General features: G+C 48.6%; 1 protein-coding gene and 1 non-coding gene across 2 annotated transcripts; one reads left to right on the top strand and one right to left on the bottom strand.

The window, feature by feature from the left end:
• Positions 1–4,316: 4,316 nt before the first annotated feature.
• On the bottom strand, positions 4,317–4,398 carry TRNAS-GCU (transfer RNA serine (anticodon GCU)). Its single transcript has one exon. It is a non-coding gene; the product is annotated as a tRNA-Ser (tRNA).
• A 439-nt stretch (positions 4,399–4,837) lies between these two features.
• On the top strand, positions 4,838–9,116 carry B4GAT1 (beta-1,4-glucuronyltransferase 1). Its single transcript, XM_035098240.2, has 2 exons — positions 4,838–6,063; positions 7,007–9,116. The coding sequence occupies exons 1-2, from the start codon at positions 5,002–5,004 to the stop codon at positions 7,196–7,198; spliced, it is 1,254 nt and encodes a 417-aa protein (XP_034954131.2). The 5' UTR covers positions 4,838–5,001; the 3' UTR covers positions 7,199–9,116.
• The last annotated feature ends 1,645 nt before the right edge of the window (positions 9,117–10,761 follow it).

Below are 10,761 nucleotides of genomic sequence, written 5' to 3'. Positions count from 1 at the left end.
GATACAGTCATACCTCTGGATACGAATGCTGCGGGTTGCGTACAACACGGGTTACGGACGCGCCAAACCTGGAAGTAATGGAACGGGTTACTTCCGGGTTCGGCGGTTCACGCATGTGTAGAAGTGTCGAATGACGTCATGCGCAGAAGTGCCAAATCATGACCCATGCATGTGCAGAAGCACTGACGCAGGTTGCTTACTGCTCTGGATGCGAACGGGGCTCCGGAATGGATCCCGTTCGCATCCAGAGGTACCACTGTACTGCTTTCCAGGGGGGTCTGTCCTCCAGCCTCCCCAACCAGGTGTTCCCCATATGTTTTGGGACAAACAGCCCCAACCATCACTTCCTGTAGCCCAAACCACCTGGAAGACTGGTGGTGGAGGCTCTGCAAAAAGAGGCATAGGATTGGTGAGAAATAATATCATGTGTAGCCTCTTTAAACTAGGCCGCCGGATTTGGCATCTGACCAAGCTTCTCTTCAGGCCAAAGGAGCCTCATTTAGGATGGCAGGGCTAAGCTCAAAGCAGGGCTAGGCCCTGCTTCCCTAAGTAGCCTGTTTCCCTCTGGCATGTGATGGAGGACACTGCCAGTGTTTTGTTTTGGTTTTTTCATGTGTTTTTTTAAACGTATTTAGTGTTGAGTGTTGTCATGCTGGCCACATGACCTGGAAGCTGTATGCCGGCTCCCTCGGCCAATAATGCGAGATGAGCGCCGCAACCCCAGAGTCGGTCACGACTGGACCTAATGGTCAGGGGTCCCTTTACCTTTAGTGTTGAGGTAAGATCCAGAGATGCTGGGGACTGAACCTGGGACCTCTCGCATGTAAGGTGAGTGCTCTTTTACTGAGCGACAAGTGTTGGCCACCGACTTGGACAACTTTGAAAGGGAATTAGACAAATTCACAGAGGAGTATAACTTACAAGGCGATCCATAGCTACTAGTCATGGTGGTGATAGGATACCTCCAGGATTTCGGCCAGCATCTCTTCTGGCTGATCCTCACCTGCTCACACCTGAGCCGCTCTCCTTCCATCTTCTACCCTTACAGCTGGACATGTATTTAGTTTCTTCTTGCAGAGCTTGTTGCTCAGGACTTCTGCACTATGAACTCGATGGGCCCTTTGGTGCAAAAATTCATTGGAGACCTTCCAGAAATTTGAACATAAGAAGAAAACTCTATAGCTGGATCAGGCCAGTGGCCTGTCTAATCCAGGATCTTGGGCTCATAGTGGCCAACCAGATGTCCCAATGGAAAGTCAGGCCTTTCTGTACAGAATCTCTTTACAATGAGCCACCCTAATTTACAATCCCAACCTTTAACTCACAGGGGCATTTAACGTGCGCCATTTTACAGAACACATACACCATCCTCTGTTGCAGCATGGATGCAACCATGGAAGCCATGTCCTATTTTGCGGCAGGCTGGAAGCTTGAGAGTTATTATTATTTTTTTATGAGGAAGGGCTAGCAGAATTCTCAGGTGTCCTGATTTTAAAACTCAAAGGGGCAGCTCTGTATGGGAAGGGCTGGACTTCCCCTCGTCATGGAGCATGGTCTAGAAAACTGTGGTTCTGTCCCACAAACCCTGTCCAACCTCAGCTCTCCAGTAAGGCACCTGTAAGGGGGTCTGGCCATGTGACGCTTGAGAGAGGCTTGTATTGTGTATAACATGCTAAGAGTGATGAGATTAAAAAGGAAGCACATCTGGAGAAAAGGCGATAGCGATGAGCCATGGCCAATCAGAATTTTGAGGTTTCAAAGTACTGGAATTCGGGTGGGGATTCTATTTTGTTTTTAAAGGGAAGGAAATGCGAGTATAAACCTCCTGCACTTGCTCAGCAGTCGCAAATGCTTCTCTGAACGGAATAAGGGGATGGGTTGCAGGGAGTAGCAGAGAAATGAGGAAACCGTGGTCCTCCTGATGTGGTTAGACTTGAACCCCCATCAGCCCCAGCAAACATTTGTCTGGGAGGATGGGGTCCAGAAACATCTGGGGGGGGCACAAATCCCCTGCTCCGGGACTAATGCATTAATTTATCATTTGCCTACTGGTATGGCTGGGAAATGGTGTAATTTGGCCAAAGTAGGGGCGCGGGGGGGGGGTTGAAAATCTGCCAAAGGTTCTACAAACATCTAAGCAGGGCTGGCCCTAAGGCAAGGCTGGCTGGCGAAATGCGCCAGGGCGCCAGGGGGGGCACCGTGCTGGGAAACAGGGCGGGGGGCGCTGGAGGGATCTTCGCGCCAAGGCGCCAGATATGCTTAAGACGGCCCTGCATCTAAGAACAGGGAAGCAGTGCCATGTGGCAGAGGGCCTCCCATCTGAATGGACCTGATCCAATAGCTCCCATGGAATATCCTCAGCTATTAAAAACAGTCTAAGGGCTCTAGGTGTCCTTTTTATTGTGCATTTATTATTGGTGCTTATGACGGTATCAGGGCAGTTATGTGCAATCCCACTTTCAGTGTGTGCCTGCAAAAGTTTCAGAATGGACATACAGATTCATTTCTCATCGGCACGTGTCCCGTAGCTTCTTGCTGAGATCCTGTAACTTTTCATACTACAGATGTTCCAGGATGTTTTTCACCCCACTTTTGCAGCGCTATATAGCACAAGAGTGCCCCTCCCGACATCAGTCAAGGGGTAACATTGAGGAAGAGTAGCAGAACACCCAATGAAGTGAAACGATGTGGGGACAGTCCAGAATAAATCCACCACGAATGCACAACTATTGCGTCAGTGAGATGTTGCAGAATATATCTGCAAAAAGTACAGTCTGGGGGGGTACCCCACGGCTATACCCCAGATATTGCCTTATAGGATCATGGAATTGTAGAGTTGGGAGGGACCTAAAATGTCATCTAAGCCAACCCCCTGCACTGCAGGAAAAGGCAAGACGCAATGATGATCTGTGATCGGATTGCAAGATTCATTATGGTATATTTGAATGGTTTCAGTCTTGTTACCTACTTAAGCAATATATATTTAAGTGTGTTTCATTGTAAACAGAGACTTGATCTCAATACTTACTGGCATAATAACTAACTTTATTAAGGATCAAAGGGCAATGGGAAAATTGTGTTTCTTTTTAACGACTCAATTTATTTTACGGTTTGTGGGAAGGACATTTTATCAGATCCTGTGGGTGATTGTTTTTTAATGAATTCAAAGCTCAAACATTTTTATTTTTTAAAGAATATTCTTGCTGCATGTACAATGTTGAACTATTGCCATTACCCTGGAGGGATTCTGGTTTGTTTATCATTCCCCCCACCCGCAATAAAGCTTTTTTTAATTAAAAAAAATGATTGCCTGGAATCCTGAACAGCAACTCACTACACTGCAACATTTTGTTCCAGGTCCCACTTATCTTTCTGAAACCATTGTAGTGGTCACCACATCTTCTTGTGGCAATGAGTCCCCCGCGCATTGTGAAAACGACAGAAATAAAAAATATAACAATGACACAAATAATTGTCTCGAGGGCAAAAATCATAGCAGATCCTAGCCTAGAGCATATGAGGGATAGCCTGTAGCTGTCCAGATATTGATGGACTACCATTCTCATAATCCCTCACTGGTGGGATTTGGGGGTCCAGCAACAATTGCTGTATTTTTGAGCCATCATTTGCCTAAGGACATTTCACAATTAGAAGCAAGTCCAGAAATAAAAATTGGGGGATGAAACTAAAAAAAGCATTTTTATGACCACCCCACAAACCAAATCCTTGATATACTTGTCTTTCTGAGTAATACTTTGGTCATTTTTCTTCCTCAGTTACGCTTTTGATTCAATTTACAAGAGAAGATCACAGTTCCTTGTTGTACTCTACTAAAGCCCGCTATAGAGATTGGTTATTAAATTGTGTGGTGCATTTTGAAGGGCCTTATTTCTTGTAAACTAAAGCATCTGAGAAGGAACTGCCCTTTGCACACATCTTTGACAGAGCTAGGGTGCCAATCCTACTTTTATCTGGGAGTAAGACCCACTGAATCCAGCAGGGATTGTTATTTCTGAATAGACAATGAATGAGATTTTCAGTAGGAGTAAAATATTTACCTGGAGGGATTCACTTTTGAATGCCCCCCCCCGAAACCCGTTTCCAACTCCAGGAGGAATACCATAAGTCACCCTTTTTTGGGTGTTCCCACCTATTAAGTGAAAGTTGCCCTTTATGCGGGTGTCTCTTCCCTAGACACTTTCAAAGGGGGAATTTCCGGTTACAGGCCAGGAGGAAACCACCTTGCAGAGTGTGGGCTTGATAAACAGAATCGATCCACTTTTCCGTTTAAACTCAAAAGGGGAGAGGGTTGATGCCGACGAGGATGGGATTCGAACCCACGCGTGCAGAGCACAATGGATTAGCAGTCCATCGCCTTAACCACTCGGCCACCTCGTCACACGGAGCAAATGTGCCTCTTCCCACTAGATCCCTTAGTCCGCTTCCTAACGATCTGTTTACTCCTCCCCCCCCACCTCCCGTGGCATTGCACTTTCTCCATGCAATCCCACACATTTCCTATTCAGCAAAATAATACTAATAATAAATGGCTGATGACGACGACGATGATGATGATAATAATAATAATAATAATAATAATAATAGAAAACACGCACCCACGTCTTAGTGCGGTGTGTGTGCAAGGGAGGGGGCGATGCATCTGCCTTGCTTTGAAAACAAGGGGGAGAGCAAGGCAAAGGAGGGAGGGGGGGGGTCGCACCTGCCCGCTGGCCTGCGCGTGTTTTTGCAATGCATCCTCCAATGAAGCAGAGGGCGCCGAGGAGAGCTCGCTCCTCCCGCCCCCAGACGTGAAACTGTTTGCAAGAGCCGCCAGGCACCCGCCTGGAAAGCAGCCTGAGCAGCTGCGGGGAAGGATGCACGGCGTCGGGCCTGGCTTCTCCGTGCGCTCCCTCCAGGCTGGCCTCCGTTGAGGTCGGGCGAGGAGGAGGGGCAGGCGAGAGGGGCGGCGGCACGGATGGCCCGTCGCTGAGGCTGCCGCCCATGCACTGCTCCTGCTTCCAGGCGCTGGTGGCGGCGCTGGCGCTGGTGGCCGGCTTGCAGCTGCTCTACTTGGCACTGCTGTCGGGGCTGCACGGCCAGGAGCAGCGCTCCCGCTATGCCGAGCTCTTCCAGGGCCGACGGGCGCCGGCGGCCCGCGACGTCCACAAGGAGCGCCTCAAGCAGGTGTTGGCCAGCGGCGGCACCCTGGACACCAGCGGCCAGTACCGCGTGTATCGGGACATGGTGCGCGGATCCTGGGAGGGCGAGCGCAGCCCCGACGTGGTGCTGGTCACGCACACCAGCCTGGGCAACCTGCACCACGCGCAGCGCCTGGCCGAGCGCTGGCGGGGCCCCATGTCGGTGGCCCTGTTCGCGCCGGGCGCCGCCGAGGTACGCTTGGCCACGGCCCTGGTGTACGCGCTGGCCGCCCTGTGCGCGCCCGTCCGCCAGCTGGTGCGCCTCCACCTGGTGTGCCACGCCGACCAAGCGGCCTCTTTCCCGGAGCTGCAGGACCGCGGCGAGTTCGCCCGCCTGCAGGCCTGCGGGGATGTGTTCGCCAAGCTGGCGCGGGTAGCCGCGGGCCGGCGCAATTACGCGCTGGACGCCGCCAACGCCTCGTACCCGAACAACCTGCTGCGCAACGTGGCTCGGGGAGCCGTCGGCGGGCAATGGATGCTGGCGGTGGACATGGACATGGTGCCCAGCGAGGGGCTGCGGGAGGACTTCTTGGCTTTGCCCGGAACTGCTGCCGAGGAAACGCCAGGGGTCTTCGTTGTGCCGGCTTTCGAGATCCGCCACACCCGCCGGATCCCGGGCACCAAGACGGAGCTGCTGCAGCTGTACCAAGTGGGCGAGATCCGCCCGTTCTATGAGGAACTGTGCCCGCGGTGCCAGGCGCCCACCAACTACTCCCACTGGCTGAATCTCCCCGTCGGAGGCCCCCTGCGCGTGGCCTACGAGGTGGAGTGGCGGGACCCCTGGGAGCCCTTCTACATCGGGGCTAGTTCTGTGCCCCCCTACGATGAGCGCTTCAAGCAGTACGGCTTCAATCGGATCAGCCAGGTAGCTGCCATGACTGGGGGGGGGGGTCATGACTTGGTGCAGCATATACACCCTACATTGAAGGCACCTGGCTTCCCTGCAAATAATCTTGGGAACTGTAGCTTACCCCTTAACCATTCTCAGCACCCCTAACAAACCACAGTTCCCAGGATTATTTTGGGGAAGGCATGTGTTCAGTGTGCTTTGGAGGTATAGTGCATATGCCGCCTTTGTTGGTGGAGAGGCCAAGCCAGGTAGTGGGAAAGCTGCATTTGAGTCAAAAGGTGGGGAGCCTTATATCAGGGGTAGGTATTTTTTTTTTCAATTCAAGGACTACATTTGCTTCTGGTCAGCCATGGGGGGGGGGGCATATGTCAGCAGTGGGTGGAACCAGAGACAAAAGCAGGTGAAGCAACAGGTGTACATTTTACCTTTGTGTGGTAGGCTACCCATGCAGGTGGGCAAGAGTCATGCCTTCAAGAACACGTTCCAGCCAGGCAGAAACACTCAACAAGGAGGGGGTGGAGCAAGGATGGTGTGGGGTGTGTGGCCTGTTGAGAGCAGGGCAGGGGATGGCCAAGGAGGAGGTAGAGCCTGGGCAGAGGACCAGATAGGGAAGCTTGATTCCCAGACCTGAGATTCCCCATTCTTGTCTTACATCTTACCTGTGCCCATTGGGCTAAAGCACCTATTGAGCATCACCACTGGTCATGCTTGTTGGTGCATTGTTTTGGGGACAGAGTCTCTATCCTTGGAAAGTGCTCCACACCTAACACCGTATATCACCATCAGGTGTAGGTCAGGTGGGCATAGCTTGCCCAGAACGGCTTCACGGGTCCAATGAGGGGCTTATATCACTATAAATAACCCTGAGGTATTTTGAGGTGCAATTATATTCTTGCATGTTCTAGAATCTAGGTTTTTGGTGGCGGGCTGCTGTCCTTACACTGTCCTTTTCCGCCAGGCCTGTGAGCTCCACGTGGCTGGGTACCGTTTCTCTGTGCTGAGCAATGCCTTCCTGGTCCACAAGGGCTTCAAGGTGGCAAGCGAGTTCCACGCACAAAAGGATGCCGAGAATCAGCGCAACAAGCTGCTCTTCCGGCAGTTCAAGCAGGAGCTCAAGACCAGATACCCCAGTTCACCACGACGGTGCTGACCTCACGTCTACCTTTGTGGAAACAGAGCGGAGCCTCTTAGCTGGACAGTGAGGGGAGCATAGTGTTGCACACTGTCCCAACAGAAATGTCTGACCCGGGATGAGACCCACTCCTGTGCCAATTGGAGGGAGGGAAAGGGCATAGTAACTCGCTGACCTGCTCACTCCAAATGTGTTTGTTGCTGCTAGAAGTATTTGTGCTTCATTTGGGGGGGGGGATTTGTGTGTGCACATACATACACACACTGAGACCACTTCAGATAGGAGAATACCCCCATTGAGTGCTCTCTCTCTGTGTCTGTAGTTTAAAAATAATAATATGGGGGTTTGCCTCAATCTCACAGACATCTCAAGGGTTGATTCAGAAGGTCAAGCTTGATGAAGGTGAAATGCCAATCCCAGCCAAAAAACTAGGAAGTCTTATTGGCTCACCTCCCAGTTAGTTCAATTCTGGGGTGAGCGATGATAGGGAACCTGATAAGGATGGGGAACCTGAGGCTCTCCAGGTGTTATTGGACTCCAGCTCCCTTCAGGGAACATGGCCAGTAGTCTGAGATGGTAGGAGTTGTAGTCCAACCATCGTTGATGTAAACACTAACAGGTTGCCTTTGATGGGTGTTCATAATTTTACACAGAGAAACACGGTGACCTGCGGGATTATCCAAAATAGTAGAGATAGCCCGCTCTGCCATTTTTTAATTCCTGTAGATGGGGGGTTATTTTCTTAGTAAACGAATTCTGAGATAATAACTTTGGGATAACAACCATTGAATCTGGATTCTGTGAACAATCCTGCATTCCTTTCCACTTGTTCCCAGTGTTTACAGACATGTGACTCTCCCCACCAGTCTATTTCTCACTGACTGGCATTTTCTGTAAAAGGCCTGTGGAATGAGGGCGGAGGTTTATTTCTAAGCTCTGGGAACTGAGATATGGTGATTTGGAGCAGAGAAACAGAACCATGAGCCAAGATTATTGGGCCCTGCACCCAATGTTGCTTCTCAGATTGGTGACCCCCATTTCCTTTTTTGTATAATGGGAATAAATATACTGACGTCTGTCCTGGGGACGGGGCGGAGGAGCTTAATTTATTGCTGTCCCGAACAATCACAGTCTGTAAATGAATTAAACTGAACCAGTTTGATTTAAAATGCTTTAGCCCTATCAACTTTGTGACAAGCATTTCAACAGAATGTATTTCTGGGAATTGATTGGAGAGGATGGAGGTGGGGGGGGGAGAAACACGTTTTATGAAATATTGTCCTCAAAGGTGGATCAGGGCATTTTGGAGCTTGTAATGAGAAATCCAAGGAGTACTGCCCCCACCTCTCCACTGAAGATCCGCAACTCACTGCAAAGTTCTCTCCAGCCTCACTGAAATGAACATTAATTACTGGGCACCCATATCAGAGAGCCTCACTTTTAAGCTTGAAGCCAGGCATCTTTTATTTTAGAAATTAAGCATAGGGTCCATACAGTTAAAGCTATGGTCCGTATAGTTAAAGCTATGGTCAGTATAGTTAAAGCTACAAAGGTCCGTATAGTTAAAGCTATGGTTTTCCCAGTAGTGATGTATGGAAGTGAGAGCTGGACCATAAAGAAGGCTGATCGCTGAAGAATTGATGCTTTTGAATTATGGTGCTGGAGGAGACTCTTGAGAGTCCCATGGACTGCAAGAAGATCAAACCTATCCATTCTGAAGGAAATCAGCCCTGAGTGCTCACTGGAAGGACAGATCCTGAAGCTGAGGCTCCAATACTTTGGCCACCTCATGAGAAGAGAAGACTCCCTGGAAAAGACACTGATGCTGGGAAAGATTGAGGGCACAAGGAGAAGGGCACGAAAGAGGACGAGATGGTTGGAAGTGTTCTCAAAGCTACCAACATGAGTCTGACCAAACTGCAGGAGGCAGTGCAAGACAGGAGTGCCTGAAGTGCTATGGTTCATGGGGTCACAAAGAGTCGGACACGACTAAACAACAACAAAAGCACAGGGTATGCATGCACTACACAACCAAATGCTATGACTGGATGTCACTCAAACATCGCAGGTGCTCTGGTGCTAGCAAACAACCATCACATGCCTGCCAACATTTGTTAAATAGCACTTCTCTCACTTTTAATAGTAATAATTTGTCTAAATTATTATCAAATAACAGAAGGTATTTAAGTTCAAGTGCTTTGGTACCAAACTGAATCCCACCATAATAAGATTTGGATGATCCATCTCTAATTTGGGCTATATAAATATTTTTTTAAAGCACTGTAAGGAATAGAGGAAGATACATCCTTGCTCATCTCAAGGCCTCTTATTTATTTATTTTCTGACTTGCTATGAGGTTAGCTACACAAAAAAATGGACTTCTTTTCAGCTGAGACAGTGAATTATTAGAAATCTGCATGCCCTCAAATCTTGCTGTGACGGCCCTATAACCCTAATTGCATTATGGCATAGAATGTCCTGGGAGATATACAAGGTCTCAAAGTAGCTGTCACAAAAGAATTTCAGAAATAGACTGAAAAGAGAAGTTGCTGAATTGCAACTTATTACCAAACTTGAAACCATGGAGAGACCTGGTCTGAATAGAGACATTGGATTCTTATCTCATTATACATGATAAAGCTATTTTTATCCATCTCGCCCCTTGCTTTTTCCTGTAAGACCAATTGCAGTCATTAGCAGTCGTCCACAGGTTTACCACACACCTATCAGCCAATCACCCATTCCCACCACCCTTCTGAGTAATACCCCTCCCCACCCTCTCACTATATATAACGGTCTGGTGACTTCTGTTTCAGTGTATCTGAAGAAGTGTGCACGCACACGAAAACTCATACCAATGGCAAACTTAGTTGGTCTCTAAGGTGCTACTGGAAGGAATTTTTTTATTTTGTTGCATTATGGCATGTGTACAGAGATTTCATCAGTACTATCATTATTATGCTTGGTTATAATCTATTTCTATTATAAAAAAACATAAGCTGTGGATGTCAGAATGCGTGGCTTAGGTTTATAGCCTACTTTTTGGGTGTGCTTTGTGAGGGGATGCTTTAATGGTGTTAAGCAACAGGACATGGCGTGATGTCATTGATTTGCTATACTGTCATAGTGTTTATAACTTTATTTTTTAAAAAAACACCCCCAAACACCCAATGGTTTTCAGCCAGTAAGTTTGACAAGAAGGTAACATTCCAGTATGGTGTAATGGTTAGAATGTCACACTAGAATTAGGCAAATTGGGTTTGAAAATCTGCTCATCCCCAAAGTTCCCAGGGTGATAGATGAGTCTAATCTACTTTACAGGTGGTTTTTTTTTTGTGACAACAGAAGTGTAGGACGACAAAAAAAAACCTCCAACCAACCAGGTATGCCTTCAGCTTTTCTCTCGAGGAAGCCTATTCAGCATAAGGGAAAATCCCTTTAAAAAAGGGGATAACTTGGCAGCTATACTCCTTGGTCAAAGCGTGGGGTACAAATGCCAATCTTTTCTTCTTTTTAAAGCATCAGATGGTGTGGGGGTGGGCAGTAGGAAGATAATGACAGTCTCCATGGCAACAATACTG

Source organism: Zootoca vivipara, chromosome 17 (assembly GCF_963506605.1).
Source record: "Zootoca vivipara chromosome 17, rZooViv1.1, whole genome shotgun sequence".
Lineage (NCBI taxonomy): Eukaryota > Metazoa > Chordata > Lepidosauria > Squamata > Lacertidae > Zootoca > Zootoca vivipara.
The sequence above is the reverse complement of the archived record's forward strand: the minus strand, read 5'-3'. Positions and strand labels throughout refer to the sequence as shown.

What these genes read in the sequence shown, in the direction of transcription:
- B4GAT1 (XM_035098240.2), top strand. Translation starts at nt 5,002, where the DNA reads ATGCACTGCTCCTGCTTCCAGGCGCTGGTGGCGGCGCTGGCGCTGGTG. An exon ending in GCTTCAATCGGATCAGCCAG is followed by an intron (nt 6,064 to 7,006) that starts GTAGCTGCCATG and finishes CTTTTCCGCCAG; the next exon opens with GCCTGTGAGCTCCACGTGGC.